The following is an 18,319-nucleotide window of genomic DNA, read 5'->3' as shown; positions in this document are numbered from 1 at the left end:
GCGTGGAGAAAGTCCCGGATGAGAAGGCGCGCCTCGCAAAACCTGCGTCGCTGTCGGTTGCTGCTCTGTCTCGAGGCCTACCGAAGAAGCGTGAAAAGCAGCCGGGGCGTGTGGGACGGGCGGAGGACGAGGACGAAAGGGAGGCGGAGGAGCGCCGCCTGCAGGCGGAGCGAGAGCGGAACCAACCGGCATCGATGGCGGAGGGGGAGGCCGGGGAGCAGAGGGGGAGGCCAAAGGGCCAGGAACTGACGGCGACGCAGAAAAGGGGAAGGGAGAAGAGGCGTACGCGGAAGATGGAGACGAGGCGATAGACGAAGGCGAGGCCGCGGAACCGGACGGAGGCAGAGGAGGGGTAGGAAGCACTGAGTTCATTCCCGGAACAGGAGAGAACTCAGGGCGTGGATGAACTGCGAATGTGGGCATCCAGCTAGATGCAGACGGCAGGTAAGACGGAGAGGAAGACGACGGAAACAGAGGATCTACAGAAGGGGAAGGGGACGGAGCAGAAGAGGAGACGGGGTTGCGGAGAGCAGAGGCTTGTGGCCTCGAGGACACGGCTGCCGAGGCTCCGCTGGCAGACTGGCCAGGTCGCCTCTGAGAAGAGGAAGAAAGGCGCCGAGACACAAGCGCGGCGCGTTGTCCGGGAACCCAGGAGGACGACTGGGGACGCCTACCAGGTCCCACCGGCGAGCGCCCGGGAAAGCCGGCTGAGAGAGACGACGTGTGAATACACAGCCTCCCCTTGGGAAACTCGGAGACCGGGAAACGCGACACTTTCGGATCATCTGTTCGTATCCTGAGCGAGTGACAGAGGCTGCCGACAGTGGACGCATGTCCTCTCAGAGAGAGGACGGGAGACGAGCCCGAACGGAGGCACTGTGTCGGTTGCGAGGGTAACACACGACGTAGAGAAGCGGGAGAATTCCCGTAGGGCATGCAGCCTCGACACGGCACGAGGCGCGGCATTCTGAAGGTGGCGACAGAAAGAAACTGCTTCCTATTTACAAGGAAGAAGGGAGCGCGCTGAGTGAGAAGGGAACCGGCCCGGCCAATCGGCAGGTGTCCCTACACCGCGGCGAGGTTTCTGGTTTTTCCTGCGCAGTGTGACACCAGGGAACAGAAGGCGAAGGAGGGAGAAGGCGGGACGGAGCGGGAAAACGCGGAAATACAAAAGAACAGGAAAGCAGTTCCCGACCGCTCCAGGTCCAAGTGAATAAATCAACGAAACGGATATTTTCGTACCGAACCCTCCTGGAAAAGTCGCCGATGTGGCTGATGGGGGCGCCTTGCGATACACAACACAGACGGGGCGGCTAGGCTCAGCGCAGAATTCGTTTGGGGCGCCAAGAGATAGTCTGTCGTACTCTGCTCCAAAGATTGGATAAAGACGGGTACAATGTTCCTTCAAACAACACAAATGTACATTCACGGTAGGTGGGGCTATCGTCAGTATCAGCATCCAGGGTTGCGGGATCCAGTCAGACACACAAGCGGAGAGCCTCGGCGCGGCAGAGACAAGGCATTTAAAAAGGAACGAGAAATGAGAGGATAAGACTGAAGAAAGGCGTATTCCCCAGGGTTGGTTTTCGAGAAATAAGCGGAGAGAAACTGCTGACGAATCATGTGAATCATGCCATGCATTCTTAGCGTGTTTTTCGAAGTCTAGCTGCATCTGTGCAGCAACGTCGTCCTCTCTCTGCATGCATGTGAACTGCAGGACATGCGTGCCATTCACTCAGATTCCCTTTGAGTCTCCTCCTTTCTGTTGCACATCCCTGCATTTTCGTGCCGAATTCAATGGAATTAGATCAGGTAGATGCTGGGTTAGGGCATTCTATTCTGTGGAACCGCCGTTCTGGCGGTCTCAAAAAGAGGCAATCTGCTTCGAGCGAAAGGCCGGAGGCCTTTTATGTACGGGGTGGTATCCTAGCGGCTCCAAATATACTTGCATGTATCACTTTAGATGTACTTCGGAAGCGTCGTGTGCAGTTGCTAGCGTTAAACATACCTTGTTGGAGAAGTAGTAGCCGGATGGGGATTCAGGATGTTGCATGCGACAACTGCCTCGTTCGTATTCTTGCCGCCAGCAGCGATCGCCATGAGCAGACTGTCCGCGTGTGGTAGGCAACATGGGCACAGCAACACGGAGCGTCGTACGTTCCTCCTTTTCGTTGTGGGAGTTGGGTGTCTCAGGAAAGCATTCTACCGGTTAATGAAGGCGGCATTCAGTCCTGGTGGTAGCACTGTCTGCACGGACTCATCGGATACGGGGGGCGGAATGACACCCTAGCGTTTACGAATGTGTACACAGTTACACCCTGGCACGAACCGCAGGAGTTGAACAGTAACAAATAAAAAACAATGCACGGTGTCAAAAGCCCCGTCTCTCGCCGGTCAAGGACAGAAGCGAGGTCACAACAACGGACCAGAACTCCGCTGAGAATGAGAAGGTTCAACTGACCTGGGAAACCAACGCGAAAATGACGATCACTAACCTAGAGCAGAAAGGCCCGACGCTGACATTCGTTTCGCGTCCTGAATGGACTAAGGTGGAGGCTTGCGCCCTTGGGGAAGAAGATCTTACGTGGTGGAAATCGTTTGCTGGCCCGGAAAGTGTGGGCCGGAGCCTCTGTCCGAAAAAAACGATGGATCGGAAATCTTCCACGATTTGGTGCGTACGAACGATGGCGGCCTCCTTCTAGACATGCGTGGGTCGAGAGGGTCAGACGAAAGCAGAGAAACCGCGATAATTCGTCGGATGTCCTACGCTGGGGACGGTTCCCCGCACGAATCTTCCAAGCTATTGCCTCGCAGGGGACCGGAGGGAGGGGGGGCTGTGGATACTGTGCTTGTGCGGGCTCATTGCGAAAGTACCAAAAGAATTCCGCGCAGGTATGGAGCGCTAACGCATGGAGGATACAGATTGGCTGTTCGGTCAGTCTCGTTAAACGTGTGACGTCGAGACTAACGGTTGTGCTCCAACGTCCGTCGCATTTAACGGTTGCCACGCGCCTCCACGACTGTGAAGTCGCATAGAGTCTATTTCTGTACGTTCCTGTCAGTAAAAACACTGAATGTGTTTAGCCGCGGGACTTACCCAGGGACAGCTGTTCCGGAAACGTACAGGGTAGCGGCGAAGGGCGGGCAGTCGTGCCACTGTAGGCTGTGTGAAATCGATGCTCAAGGGCTTTGCTGAGGAAGTGATACAGTCGATACCCAGGGACTGTGGGCGCTTGCGAAGAGCAAAGGAAGTGTCTCTTTTTTCTGCAGATGCGATAGAACCTGTTCTGTCTCGTAGTCGCCGAGCCCACAGTGCGGACGGTAATTCCAGGGGAACAACGACACGTGGCGCCACGCGGCCGCGATTCTGGCTGCCTGCCGGAGGGCCTATTCATCAAACGTGAACTCGGAGAAACCCCACGGAACGAGCACAGTGTGTGCTGACCACCCCCCTCAACGGAAAAACACAGATATGGAGCCCGTGTGTCCACGGTGATATGCCTTTCTGTTCTCTGGGAACTCGGTTCGCTGGCACATCGCCTTCTCACACTCACACTCAGAGTGCGCCACGCTGTGTGAAGTGATTTCGACCCAGAAACGAAGACTCTAATTGAAAGCGGCAAGACGAATTCGGGAGCAGCGCACACTGTTTGTTCTGCAGTGTTGAGCACGATCTTTGCCCAGTCCTGTAATGGCCCGAAATTGTGTACATACATCCGGCTACACAGCTTTCAACTCGTAGGGTGGTGCAGCGGTCCAACTTGCAATCAGAAGGGAAAAGCACTAGCAGGCGTGTGTGCACATGAGTATACGAGTCAGTCACTCGATGCCATGGTGCGCGTCCCGACGACCGGCCGAGCAGACGCAAACATTGCCGTTGAAGACTGTATTGATGGAGCCAGGCAGTTGCATGGATAGATACGTTAGCGGAAGGCGAAGACCAATACACGAGAAAACGAATCAAGAGGTTGCGCGATGACAAGGAACGCCAAAGACAGAGAAGGGAGGCAAAACGAAGAACGACAATGAATGAGACACAAAGCCGCCTAGCCGGAGCCGACGTCGGCGTTTGATGAGGCCGCCTCGAGCAGCCACTGTCTACGAGAAGCCAGAGCCTGAACAACAAGCAGCGCCACACAGCGAGAGACCATTTCCCCAAAACAGCGCAGCATTACACTGGTGAATACGCGAAACTTGAAATACACCGTGAGAGGGTGGCCTTCGTCCATGGAATCCCTTTTCGTAGGGCACGTCACAGGCACCCACAGTTCCCATCTCCTGCGCTTTGTGATCTCACTGGGAGTCCCCGCCGCGCGCAATCGTCTGGCGGCTGCTACAGGGAAAACTGCTATTCATAGACGATCCGTTCATGGAACTCCCCGCTGGTGTTCGCATGTCCATCAGCACCTACACGCGGTAACAGTTACGGACATACTCGTTTATCACGGTTAGAATTGAACGTAACGAGGTCTACGCCGCAACCGGACATACATGCACATCAAGGAGTGCTATGGCAGGGAAAACACATGGGTACCACCCGGTGTGGTAGGACACTGCGTTTTAAATTTCAACCGATCCTGAAGGTCCACCGATGCGTCGCATGTGGCGCGCAGCCCGACTGTGATCGCGTGCTCGAAAAAGTATTTCTTTGCTTAAATAAAGCGTGTGCTATACAGGACCCGCCTTTATCGCGGTTGCCATTCACACAGAACGGAGATGTATTGGATTCCGTCTCACACGTTTTCTGTCGCAAGAGGTTCGCGCAACCACAAACTATACGCACGGTCTCTTCCCGGCCCAGCGTGTCTGTCTTCGTTGCAAACCTGCACGCGAATTCATGCTTCGCTTGACGCATGCGGCTTCCGAAAACCTGATCCATGCCCGTTGCAAATAATTTGCTAACAGGCACATACACATGTTGAGGTCTATTCCCGTTCAGGTACACATCACCCACGCACAGCATATGCCGCATACGCACGCGTTTCCCTCCACACGTGCGAACCTTCCGTTCGCCTCCGAAAGCCTGTACGATTGTCGACGGAAGAAACGAGAGCAAGAGAGACCAAATGTCCGTGCCGGCGCAGTAGGCCCCCTCAGGACTGCAGCGTGGGAGGGTGGCTTCCTACCTGTGAAATACTGGAAAGAAGGTGCGCGTACGAGACAAGTGCATCTCGAGCGAGCTTTCGGGCAGCCGTGGAAAATGCCTAGAAGGAAATCGGACAGTCGGGAAAACGCCTGTGGGAAGCTCCGCTGCACTCGTGGAGGCAGTCGCGCTCGCGTCGGTGTGTTTGCTTTCCGAGCTCGCAATGCGTCCGCGTTCTGAAGCCGGCTGCCGGCAGCCCTCTGGCTTGGAAGGGGCACAGATCGTCACCGTGCATTCACACCGAGGGAAGCAAAGGTCGAGAAAAACGTTTTCGCGGACAGGCATGTGCGCGTCCAACGGCCTCTACCGGAGGAAACAGAGCAACGAATCGGAAACGGAAAACCGTTTCAAAATTTTACGCATCGGCGGATGCTTAACCACGCCCCCTGGCCACAGGTTGCGTGTTAGGTTGTGTGCATCTCCGACTGGAGAACGTTTCCTGCTTCCGCTTTCTCCCCGAGTCCGTACCGGAGTTTCTGTAAACGGAAACCGAAGGACTTCTTGCGACCCTCGAGGCGTAACGTGTATATTCGTCCACCAAGCCAGGGGCTGCATGCCTGCCTCCCCCTCGTCGATCCGCTCCTCATCGCTTAGGTCTCCTGCAGCCCGTGCAATTTGTTTCATCTGCGGCGCAGGACGACGCAGGCCCACAGGAGAGGAAACACCAATCATTCAGCTTCATCAGGTGCATAGCGACCGGAGCACAGCCGGCTGATCCACAGCCCAGGCAGTCTGCTCAGAAATGCTCATGTGCGCCAATATGTATGATCTGAATGAGTGCGCAGTGATGTGCAGAGCATTGACTCTGACACGCCGCTACGTGTACGCTTTCCGCCTACATGGCGAGTCGTACACTGGAAAGCAGCATCTTGATTCCTCTTTTCCCCGCCCCCGATGGTTAGAAAAGAGGCGGCGTTTGACACGCCCTCTTACCAGCCACAGGATCCGGATGAAATCAGTGAACTGCGATGCTATAAAACGACGGACAGGTAGCGAACGCCCACCGGTCTCTTTAGGATTATCGCTTCTAAGCTGTCTCGCTATCTCCTTTCGTCTTGCTGTCCCTGTCAGCCGATGTGTTCTCGTCATTGCTTTACCCTCTTTGTCAATATCCGCTTCCGTTTCCAGGTTCCTACCGTCGGCTCCGTTGTTTGCCTCTCCGTTGTCTGCTTCGCCCTTGTTCGTCTCCCATCTCTCCTCTCCTACCCTCTCCGTCTCACCCCTCTTGATTGTGCCGATGTTTGCACGGACAAACGGTTGGCTGCTGCTGACCACCGCAGTTCTCACCTCTGCTTGGACCTCTTCAAGGTCCACAAGGAGTAACGCGATCCTTTTCAAAATCGCTTGACGCAGACGCTCCCCCTCTTTTCTACTACCGAGCGTGCTCTGCACACGCACAGTGAACATGCAAGCAGTGCCACAGACAAATTTCCCGAACACCTTTCTCGGACTTACGAGGGATGACAAGCTCATACCTTCGGCGACCTCAGCTACAAACAAGAATGTGCACTGTATCCGCAACACAGCGAAGAAAACGTTTCGGCTCGCCTTGGCCGCCTTATCCTGAACGGTCGAAACGGGGTTACGAGCCAGTTGCTGTCCTCTACACATTAACATATCCCGACGGCTGCATGGGGATGGCGCGCGCTCCCCAGACGAAAGTGCCTTCTCGCGTAAAGACGCGCGTCGGCGTCAGGCGCCAAAAAAAACAGCGACATACGAGGACATTGCGGGCCGCTGCAGCGGCTGTGACGAGGGCAAGGGTAGTGAACGAAGCGAGAAGGTAGAACGCGTCCCAGATGGGCAACACGCATTCTTCTCTCCCTTCCGCGTCGCCTGTTGCTCGTTCGCCGCCATCTGGACATGGCTCTTTCTTCCGCTGCTCTTTCGCCGTTTCTCGCTCAAAAGCGTCCCGCCGCAGCTTGCCAAAACGCGCGTCGAGGAACGCCGCGAAGCCGAGTCGAAGGGATCGCAGGGTCGCAGTGAAGAGCACTGGCGACCGCAGAGCAGAAGGCAGACACGGGAACCGGGACACCCAAACCGGTGACGCGCCCTTGAGATCGCGTGGAGTGTTCGAAACGGTGTGCGCTTTACGTGGAAACGCTCGATTCCCTCCGGCCACAAAGACGAAAAAGGAGAGGGATCGAAGCGACAAAGTGTCCCTGCACGTTTTGGCAACTCCTGCCTCGTCCTTAACATACTTCCTCACCTGATGCGTCACGCACGAAGCGGTCAAGGCTTACGAGAAAACCGCCAGGATCTGCCACCGCGTCGTCCTTAGCGTTGCTCTCCGAGTGCTTTCTGGCCTAAAGGCAACAGTTACCGCACCTCGCCCTATGCACGAATACGTGCTCAAAAGTAAAAAAAGGCGGGAGACAAGTTATAGATACATCTAAATATTTACTTCTTTATATCGTATGCATATATATACATATATGTATATATATATATATGTATGTATATAGAAGCAGATACATAACGATAACACTACGCTTGCAAGTGCAAACCAAAGAAGGAGCAGCTAGAACAGGGGGCATACGCGGCGGTCTCGCACTTTCCTCCGCGTTACTCGCCGCGAGTCAGGGCGTATCGAAGGAGACAGTCCACCCGCCCACGGCGACGCTCCTTTGCGAAGAGCAGACACACCGATTCCCGTGCTCCTTCAGCACACATGTGCTCCGCCAAGGTTTTCTCCATTACCATCCTCCGGCGCGTCAACAATCACAACTTCGAGACAAACAGGAATGCGCGAGTTCTCTCTTCTCCGGAAGGTCAACAAAGGCAAGATCCCAGCTAGGTGCGGCAAACGGTGCTCTGTAAACGTGAACGTGTGGAGATATGTCTGTGGGCGTCTCATACGGTTCCGGAGTGTCGATGGAAGTCCTGGGAAGCATCCAGCATGTCGACGGCGTCCCTCCACACGCGAATGAGCAACGCAGCCCCGCTGCGACTCGGTCGCGACGCTCCGCCCCCGTGCACTGCGCATGCAGTCGGAAGCGCCGCACCCAGCGACGGCCAGCACGCAGGGGCGCCCGACATCGAAGACGAAGGAGGCGAGGACGAATCAGAAGCCGAACAGGAGAGAGCCGAAGAAGGACCGTCGGGGGATCGAGAAGTTGGAGCGGATCCCAGTTCGGAAAGTTCCTCGCGCAAGTGGTGGCAAATGGCCGAGAGAGAACCCGGTGAGGGGAACGCGGACGGTGGGAGGAGGGTCAGGAGGGTGAGGCGTCGCAGGCTGTGGAAAAGAAGGGAAAAGAACAAGCAGAGACATCGCACACGTCGAGAACATACAACCTCCAGGAGACTCTGCCGTCTGTAAACGGAAAACGAGACGCACGCATTGGAACAGGCGCCGCAAAAGCAGCAAACTCCGTCCGGCCGCCCCGTCCCCACGTTCCCCCCCTCCCCCCACCCCCTGCAAGCACACGGCGCGCGATCGAAGGCTGCTTGCTCCATGACCGACGCGCGACAGACAGACCTCGCCTTGTGCTCGGCAGAAGACAGGAAACGCCGACGTGTCCGTGAGGAGGAAACACGTACCGAGTGCGCTTCGGAATGCCCTCTACATGGCGGGTCATAACTTCAGTGGCCTTGCTTGCTCGGAAGGTACTTCCGCCCCCGATAGCGTTGCCTGTGGCGGTTGTTTCGTCGGCCCAGTCAGTGCCATACAGCGAGCGTAAGAGCTGGTCCTCGCTGTCTCCCTCGCGCATGCTGGGTGCTTCGCTCTCGGCTTTGCCGCCCGCCTCGGCTCCTTCGCTGTCTCCGCACGTCCGTCCTTCGCCCCGGCCTTCTACTGTAGGTGAGTGGCTGTCGCGTCGCTCGGCACTCGAAGACGACGCAGAAAGCGACTGGAGAAGCCCGAAAAAGTCGGCGGACCGACAGCGAGGCAAGGCCTCCAGCGACTCGGCCCCAACCAGACGAGCCGGCGCAACAGGCGTCCAGGGGGTCGCGAGTCTGCATGCAAAGAAACGCAGACAGCAAGTAAAGACCACAGGGGTGCATGAGGGTGACAGCGAGGAGCGAACATGCCAGAAAAAAAGAGGCGGTTCAAAGGACGTTTAACTGAAGGTGAAAAGCACATGAACCACAGCAACGGAGGTTTGCGTCTGCAGTGAAGACAACAGGACGACATATATATATATATACGTAGAATACGCGTATCCATGGGTACATAGAGGTTTGCATGCATACTTATTTCCTATGTTGACGTCTGTCACAGCGCGATCTGCGATACACATGTCTCTGTGATTTCCATTCGGCATAGATAACTCTATCTATCTGTATATATATATATATATATATGTATATATCTATATATATTCGTATATACGTATGTATGTAGGAGTGGAGAAGGTAGGACAGTTTAGCGGCGAGGGGAGAGGGAAGTCGTAAGAGAGCGCCACAAGCTGAAGCGGTGCTGCCTCGCAGGACGCCTCACGTTTGACTTGCCGCGACCGCGCGTTCGAGGTTTTCAGCGGCCTGCGAGAAAGGCACTTGATCGCTTGCATGAGCTGTCTCCCGGTCGGTTGCGCCTCCCTCTGTGCCTTCCCGCCTCGGGGGCATTGCCTGAAGGCGCGAGAGCGATCGCTGAATAGGGTCACTGAGGTGACGGACGCGAGAGGCAGAGAACGGGGGGAGAGAGAGATTCAGAACGAGCGTTTCCTTGTCGAGCGGCAGCACGCCGAGGCGTGCGCTCTTTGGGTCTGCCTCGTCGCCCTCCGAGCTCATCTGCGACAACGCCAGCGAGGTGAGGTCCGCCGAGTAGCCTGTCGCGCCGGCTCGAGCCGTTCGCCTGGCCGCCGAGAAGAGGAGCAGCTGGGCAGAGAGGGAGACGGGGGAGGCCGTGAACGCACGGTTTTCTCGGCACGCCAGGAAGTAGGAGAACTGGTGGAGAGAGACCGCGCTTGCAGGTGCCGCAGGCGCGGCGACGGGCTGGTACAGCAGTGCGTCGAGGTCGACGAGGGACGTAAAGAGCGAGGAGGAAGTGAACGGTCGAATGAAGAGGAACTCGGCGATTCCCGCGTAGGTGCCTTCTTCGAACGAGGCGATCAGTGCATCCGAAAGCGAATTCACGTTTTCTTCGTGGCCATCTTGAATCATCTTCGACAGGGATAGGACGTCCGCGCTCGCGCCGTAGTCCGCGAGAGGAAGCGCGAGCGAGAACCCGAGAGAAAACAGCATCGCGTTCTTGATGTCCAGCGAAGAGAAGAAGAGGCTCCGACTTGTGGAGACCAGACCCACGCAGCCGGCCAGCCACAAGAGCAAAGCGCGGAAAGCGGGCGACGCGTGCGCCGAAGCGGGCGAGGGCGAAGAAGAAGAAGGGGAGGCATTCCGCGAGGCTATCGCCTGGACGAGAGACGCGCACCAGAGAGCGGGGGACAAAACGTGAGAACGGAAGAGACAGAAACGCCCGGTAACGGGAAGCAGGGAGGGCGCACGCACGGCCGTTGTGGCAGGGCGGATGCGAAGCGGAAGGCGCGCGACAATCTGAGGGCGTGGAGAGAGGACGGAGGACTCAGGGAAAGACAGCGTGAAAGGCGGGAACGAAACGAAGACTCGAGACGCGCACCGGCGGAGACCGCGAGAGAGAGAGAGGCGGCTTCCCCCCAAGGCGACAGACTGCGGGCGCGAGAGAGAGGAAAGCGAGTCGGAATGATGAGCGTCAAGCGCCGTCCCCGGACGCCGGAGGAACGCGCTGGCAGACGGGGAAAAGCGAACGCGTCTGGGTGCAGAAACACACAAGTGGAGACACTTGGGATGGTCTTACCGAGGAGAGCAGAGTCAGCGCTGCGAAGAAGAACCGTCGCTCGGCGAGGGGCTCGACGGGAGGCTCCACCGTGGCTTCTCCGGATCTCCCGGCTTCAGTGTTTTCTAGCCGGCAGAGGTGGTGATCGAACAGAAGCAAAACGTCGACAGCGAGGAGGAGCAGGTCGTCCGCCGTGTCGCTCAGCTCTGGGGCCACCTGGGTCACCCACGCATGCAGGAAGTCGAGAGGCACGTGCATCTCCCAAGCCACATCGGAAAAAAACTGGGCGGAGCGAGAAGAAGAGGAAGAAGAAGGCGAAGAAGTCGAGTCAGACAGAACTTAGAAGCAGCAGGAGCAAACCTCTAGAGCGGAGAGATCAGAAAGACGAAGGGCCCTGCGAGACGAACGTCGTGACGCGGGAGCCGCAGAGGAAGGCCACGGCACGCAAATGGAAGGGAGACAGCAGTCGGCAAGGGAGGAAAGCGCAGCTAGGGCGAGTGCCAAGAAATCGAAAGACGAGAAGCACACGAAGGTGACAGTTTACATGGCCTTTGTCGCACACACACATGACGGGCGACAGATGCGGGGGAAACACAGAGAGAAGGGGAAACATCCTTCAGTGCTTACGCTGTCAAGATCCGCGCGCAGTTGGAGCCACGCGTTTATAGCCGCAGCTCCTGACGGGGCGACAACCTTGTAGCGGCCGAGAGCTAGAAGACCGGCGACAAGGGGAGAAACAGCAGAAGCGGAAGCGTGTGCAGTATGTGTTTGCCGAATCTAGACATGCGCTTCGGTGTCGGAGGGTCGAGGGCAGCCGCGCCTCATATGCATGCGTATCCAGGATGGCTCTCTCGGGATACGTGTGGCGAGGGAAGCGGCGCGAAACCAGTCACTCCTGTTGTTTCTGTCTGTGCTCCATTTTCCACTGTGTGCTGCGCGGCCGCCCCAGTCGTGCGGTACGTACAGCGGGGCATCCAACAAGCCCAAGGGCAAGGGCTTTCTAAACTGCATGCGTCTGCACTGTGCCTGCGTAGGATCGTGGCTCCACGAGTGTCTCTCCACGAGATCCCTTCTCCGTGTATACTGTCACATGTCGGTTCACGGGAGCGGAATGCGAGGCGGCCGAGAAGCGCCAGGAAGCCGAATCCTCCCTCGGAGCTCTGGGAGCATCCCGCAATTTGCGCAGACGACTGCGCACGCAGAGATACGGCCCTAATCACACGGCAGTGACTGGATGCAAAAGAGAGGAGATGGACACGGAGAACGCTGAGATAGCGACACTTACCATGGAGGACTTTTTCTAGACACACGAATCTCCTGAGACTCTTCTTCAGCTGCGAGAAGCGCCGTCTCTTTTCGGTCTTCAGCTCTTCATTGTCTGCCGCTGACGACGTCTGGCCTTCCCTCACCATCGCCAAGTGTTTTTCCACTTCGCCCTGCCACGGGCCATGCAGAGGCTCGAGGGCACTCAGGCAAACCTCCCGCATTGACAAGGGCTGACCCAAACACGCAATCGACACACAACTATGTGTGCATGCATTGACATATATCAAGCTCCATTGCTCACGAGACACTCCATATATACACATACGTCGCCTGTCTCTGTCTCTCCCGTCTGGTCCATATATATATATATATATTGTGACCGTGTATGCGGCATGAACAGTGACACACATGCAGTTGCATCATTACTACAAACACCTGCATTGACGGGAGGCTATATGTATGGCCTGGCCGCCGCAAATACGCGTCGGTACATCGATGTGTTCACGTGAGTTCGCGTGTCTGTGTTGCAAATCCCTGTCTGCATTTCTCTTCCCGGAGAGAGCGAAAAACAGCAGACTTGTAGACAGCGACACCCGTGCGTATACAGACTGATAGACCGGGGAAACCCCGCGTACGCCCCGCAGTTGCCAAGGCAATCTCCGAGCGCATGCACGCGCGAGCGTGCGGTATCTGCCGCTCGCCTCCCAAAAGGCTGGAGCGAGCCGTGGACTCCACGAAAAACCAGACAGGCACGAGACCAGAGAGTCGCACCGCTCACGGCCCTCTCCCGTCCTTCCGCGAGGGTGAAAGTGCACAGCAAAATGCCAGAGGCGCCGGCAGCATCTTGCGACGCGGAGGGCCCGGTATTTCTACTAGTGGGAACTCATGCAAAGAGGTGGGACCAGAGAGCTGACTTACGAAACACCCGAGCAGACATCGAAGGGTGGAGAAGCAACGGGAGTCGTGCGCGTGAGCCGTCAAGGCGCTGAAGCCAGCAGAAAGAAGAAACAAAGCGGGTCTTACAGACGAAAACGAGCACCAAACGTCTACTGGGAACCGAACCCGTACGGTCACCAGGAAGGCAAGACAGAGCCGACAGCCCCAGGGAAGGCGCGAAGGGACGGGGAGAGAACGCCACCCGCCAAAGGCCGAAGATACGGCCATAGGCGGATGCAGTAAAAGGAGAAAAGGTTGCCTCGAAGATCGGCGGAACCAGGCGAAGGGGCGAAACCGACCAGAGAACCGATCCGAGAACAAGGCGAGGAGGAGGGAGAGAGTCACGGGGGGCACGGACAAACGGCAGCACGAAAGGGGGGACACGGGCAACTCGTCGAATACCTGAGGATGTCCGAGATGCATGCGGAACGCGCAGGATCTGTCCAGAGCTGATCGAGGCGTGCGTCTGCAGGGTGAAGCACATGGCGCAAGACGCAAAAGTGACTGCCGGGAGATTCGACGGCGAGCCCGAAGGTGGGAGAGGAAAGGGACACCGCTAGCCGTCAGGACACGCGCACGAGGGTCCGTCCACCCGCGTGCTTCTTTGAGAGACATCCTGAAGCCGAAGAGGAGCTCTGTGCACCTCAGCGAAACCCTTTGCTCGGCTTTTCCTCTGAATGGGCTTTGCTCACGGATCAGTCCTAGGACACCACATGCGACCTGTCACAACACACTCCGTTCTCCTCTCATCAGAGAGGGTTAACACAGAATCACGCAGAGCAGGCCGCACGTGCCGCCGCGCAGAAACCGAGACACACGACCCCCAGTGAGCCTGGCGCACACGGGCGCTTCCTGGAGACAGTGGGAAGCCGCAGGCAGGCCTCAGAGCGGCACGCGAGTGGGCGCCCAGAACCCCGATTCGGAAACGCTCGAGCAACGCACCCGTCCAAGCTTTGTCAGAGAGCGAGGCGCAGAGGGGACGAAGGGCCCGCAGGCGGTGAAGCGACAGAAGCGCCTGGGTGGCCTCGAACCTGCGAGAGAGAGCGGCGCCAGGAGACGCAGCGACGAAGCACTGGGCGGCGAAGCCGAAACGAGGCATCGGAGGGAGAAAGCGAAATCGGATCCACAGGAACCAGAAACGGACACCACAGTCTCAGGGGCTGTATAGAGAGAGGCGAATGTGAAAAAAACGCGTGGCCATTGAAGGCAACCCCTGGGGCCCGGCGCATGTCTTCCGCTAACGTTTTCCTGCATTCTGACTTCTTCTCTGAAGCTGCTTCCTCAATATTCCTGTCCTTCTGTTATCGCTTCCGGTCGTCTCGATGCTTCCCGTTGGCCGCTTCTTTCGGCTTCGCGCCTGCCCGACAGGTGTCTGGTGTTTCCTCGGTTCTACGTGTACGTGTACAAGGGTTTCCGTCTCTGTTTTCACCGTCAGCTTCTTTCTTCTCTGTCATATCTCGCTTCTTCCACGTTTGCCGGTTCACGATTGGTGGCGTGAGCCTGGTCGCTTACGAGGTTCGCTTCTCCGCCTCCCACTTCTCCTTCCACGGAGCCAGGGAGTCGGTTCCCTTCTCCGCATTCTCGGTCTGTAGACTGAGACCTAGCCGAATGCAGTTTTCGGCGAACGAGGTGTTAAAGGGCCTTAAAAAAAGACGGCGAACGCGCGCACAGCACACAGGTCCGCACAGTTATAGATACAGGCATTCTGTTCAAAGACGCATCCCGTGCACGAGACGGGAAGGACGCGCGAGTACTGCCTGTCCCTAGCCACGAAGCAACGGCCAGGCAGGGAAGGGGAGATGCACGGAAACAGCTAAGAATGCCAATCGTGTGCACACACGTGTACATACAGCTGGAGAGAGAGAGGAAAAGCAGGCGAAGACGGTGTAAGCTCTTGCTGTTCCAACTCAGTGGTCTCTGTTCACGAGCGGCGATCCACACTTGTGCAACCATGAAGACACCTCGCCCTTTTGGACTTACTGTTCGTCGAGCATTTGCTCCGAGACTTGAAAAGCCTCCAGCAGACGCCCATCCTGCAAGCAGGGACACCGAAACCACGCGTGAAGAGGATAAAGCAAATTAGACACGACCTGAAGCGGGAGGGCGGAGGCGAGGAACAACTACATGCCTCCTCGAGAAGCTGGAGCGATTTACCTTCCCAGCTAGCCACCTACTTAGGCGAGAACCGGTACTCCGAATACATACGCATAGGCAGATAAATACCTAGATAGATAGAGCTAAATAGGTAGAGAAAGTAAAGATAAATAGGTATAGATATTTGTGCCGAGAGCCGCCTCCACACGGGTCCGCCGCTGCACATTTGCAGGAGTCTGGACATCACCGAATACTCGGAAAGCGCCGACCCCCGGCAACGAGGGCCCCAAAAGAGAGTCCAGGCAAGTCAGAGGCGCGACAGATAACGAAGTCGACAGACGAGGAAAAGATGAGCTCATACCTCGAGGAGCAACTGAAGCCTCAGAGCGAGTCCTTCCAAGGGAACCAGGCAAAGGTCCGTGTGGGCAGCGAGCAGGCCTGAGAAATAGCGATAAAAAAGCGCCAGCAAACTGTCAGGGCGCTCATCGCTCCACACCTCTCGAGGACGCGTCTCCGCCCCTTCGCCGACTCGCCTGCTATCCTCCGCATCCTGTTTCCGGCCACCAAATCCCGTTCCTCCCATCCTTTCCCTCCCGTGCCGGAGTCTCCCAAGCACTTTTTGGCGGGTGTCGCGCCGCCGCCATCTCCGCCTGTCGCCTCTCCTTCTCTCCACTCAAACTCCTGCGCGTCGCGCTCTTCGCCCTTTTCACTGAATGCGACTTTCTCGTCCCCGCTATGCACCCCCGCCGGTGTCCCTCCCGAGGGCGCTGCTCACCAAGGCCCTCGCCGCATTGACCGTTCTGCCGGAGCACGGACAGCGTCAAAATAAACCCTGAAAGCGCAGACACATCACCCACCGGGGAGGTGAACGTGTTGAACGCGAGGCTGCAGGACGCCCGAACGACCCAAGGGCAGCCGAGCCACCCGCCCGCGCGGACTGTAACTGGACAGCTCCTCGAACGCACGAGGGCGAGAAAGACACGGCTAAAAACCCCAGAGGCTCGAGGAAGCTCCCCCCCGCAGCTTGCCGGCGCTGGGCAAAGACCCCAGAGCTTTGTAGCCCCATGCCACACGCTGAGCTAGGAAGTTAACAGCATGTACAGCCGCTTTTACCAGTTCGAGTGAACGGCGGCTCTTCGCGTCCCACACTCGACTTCTCTCCACTTTTTCATGTTTGTCCGCGTGGTTTTCCACTACGGCCCTCCGCTTTTCGTTTGCCTTTATCGCTGCTCCGGCGCCGGCGAGTGAGACGTGTTTGCTTCCTACTTGCATAGCTGTCGCGGCGTTCACAACAGCCTTCGGGGTTGCTCATCAACTGCGGAGAGAAGTGACTGTCCGTCGAGGGCGAGGCGTCCAGCGCGGGGAGCTTGGCCAGCAGCTTGGCCGCCAGTGCCCATGTAGCCTTCGAGCCGGGCGACGCGTCCTGGCAACACACAGGCGCGAACGAAGACGGACGCCATGCACGCTGAACACGTTTCCACACGCATGCGCGCCCTTAAATGTCCAAATGCATGCGCACTGTGCATAGCTGTTGGCGGCAAGCCTTTCCTCGCGCCAAATACATAGATAGAGCAACACAAATATGTGTATATATATGTAGATCTATAAAGAGAAGAGATAGAACTATCGACTGGTGGATTCGCAGCCATCTACAGCTGAGAAAGGAAAGCCCCGGCTCTGAACGGAAACCAAATGCACGAAGCCATAAACATATGAAGAGAGAGAGAAGTCAAGTCGCGAAAGGTATGCGCTTTGGTTTTGATATGGAGACAGGTGAAGTTCACGATGGGGCAGTTTCGACGTTTTTTGGCTGCGCCCGTGCGCGGTCGCCTTGTGGAGCCTCACATGCAGCAGCATGCAGACTAGCGCCCATTGGAGATATCGAGGCTTCTTGAAGCGGCTAAAGAGGCGGAGCGCCGACGGCAGGAGCCGCTCGAGGTGCCCCGTCGTGGAGGCTGCGAGCGAATCCAGAAAGGCCGTCACTTCCTCTGTCTCTTCCAGCGGGGGATAGCGCCGCGCATCGATTCGCGACGGCGGCAGATAGTCTGAGGAATTCGCATTGCAGAACACGGAGCGCGCTGGAGATAGCCTCCAAGTCGCGGCAACGCTCCCACGGGATACGGCGCGGGGCGGCGTACAAACTGAACCGCACGGGCTCGGATTTTGTGCGAAAGAAGAGCTTCCCACGAGGAGGGAAAGCCAAAGCGAGATCGAGCAAGCGGCGAACAGCGACAACCCAGGCGAACGCGAAGGCGCACACGAGCAGACGACAGTCGGCGAGCAATCGAACCCCCCAGTTGATGCGCTCTGTGTCTGCCTCCTCAACGAGGCCCCGTGCTCCCGTCGACTCGAGGGTTTACAGGCGCGAACGCATGCAGATCCACTGCGCCTCGGAACTGAGTCTGCAGGTGTGCTGCCTACGCGCGCCTTGTCCGGTCTTGTCCCGTGTCTGTGCCTCTGCGCGCGTCTGCGCGTGGAGTCTCTCGCCTGCAGCTGTTCACTTACATATTTCACGGAGTTCCTTGAACGCCACTGAACAGAGACGAGCCGTCTCGTCGTCCTTCTCCACAGCGCGTTCGACCTCCCGCGCAAGCCCCACGGCGTCTCTCTCTTGGCCTGTGCGCGCACAGAGGGCAGATGAGCAGCGGCATGCACAGCGGCCCAGAAGCCGCGGGAAGGCGCTTCAAGACCGGCAAAAACACACGCACATCCGCAGCGACTGCCTGGCCTGGAGGCGGAACGAGGAAGCACAGACAACGCTCCTTTCCCAGCAGTCGCGCGTCTCGACGCGGGTGCTGGCCGAGCGCACATGCGGACGGCGCACACCCGCGACGAGACCAGTTCGGAGCTTGGCAAAAGGAGACCCGAAAAAGACTCCAGGATCCGGACTGGGGCGGCTGAGGAAGGGCGGGATGCGACGCCGGGTGCGACCGCGCAGAGCGGCAGAGCTACGCACCGTCTCGAGCGAGCGCGATCGCTCTGAGGGCCTTGAGGGCGAATGCAGAGACGTCGTCAGGAACGCCTTTCGACTTTTTGAGGAGATGCTGGGCAGCCATACGCGCTGCCTGCTTGTTCTCGCCCTCGTCGAGAGCCGCGCGAATCTGGTCGCGAGCCTTGCGGGCCGCAGCCGCCAT

The 18,319-nt window shown here is 57.6% G+C and overlaps 1 protein-coding gene across 1 annotated transcript; it reads right to left on the bottom strand.

Moving 5' to 3' along the window:
• Positions 1-4,046: 4,046 nt before the first annotated feature.
• On the bottom strand, positions 4,047-18,319 carry NCLIV_021310 (conserved hypothetical protein; the record flags this gene model as incomplete). Its single annotated transcript, XM_003882326.1, has 24 exons — positions 4,047-4,115; positions 5,003-5,023; positions 5,612-5,767; positions 6,350-6,529; positions 6,864-7,135; positions 7,353-7,449; positions 8,003-8,378; positions 8,684-9,097; positions 9,582-10,489; positions 10,911-11,105; positions 11,517-11,599; positions 11,992-12,079; positions 12,299-12,385; positions 13,074-13,140; positions 13,494-13,557; positions 14,034-14,122; positions 14,604-14,732; positions 15,072-15,124; positions 15,547-15,623; positions 15,961-16,017; positions 16,452-16,608; positions 17,031-17,230; positions 17,691-17,801; positions 18,142-18,319. The coding sequence occupies 24 exons, from the start codon at positions 18,317-18,319 to the stop codon at positions 4,047-4,049; spliced, it is 4,128 nt and encodes a 1,375-aa protein (XP_003882375.1).

The sequence above is a fragment of the Neospora caninum genome, chromosome VIIa (genome assembly GCF_000208865.1).
Source record: "Neospora caninum Liverpool complete genome, chromosome VIIa".
In the NCBI taxonomy this organism is placed as follows: Eukaryota; Apicomplexa; class Conoidasida; order Eucoccidiorida; family Sarcocystidae; genus Neospora; species Neospora caninum.
Note: the sequence above shows the minus strand (reverse complement) of the source record. Positions and strands in the feature narration are given on the sequence as shown.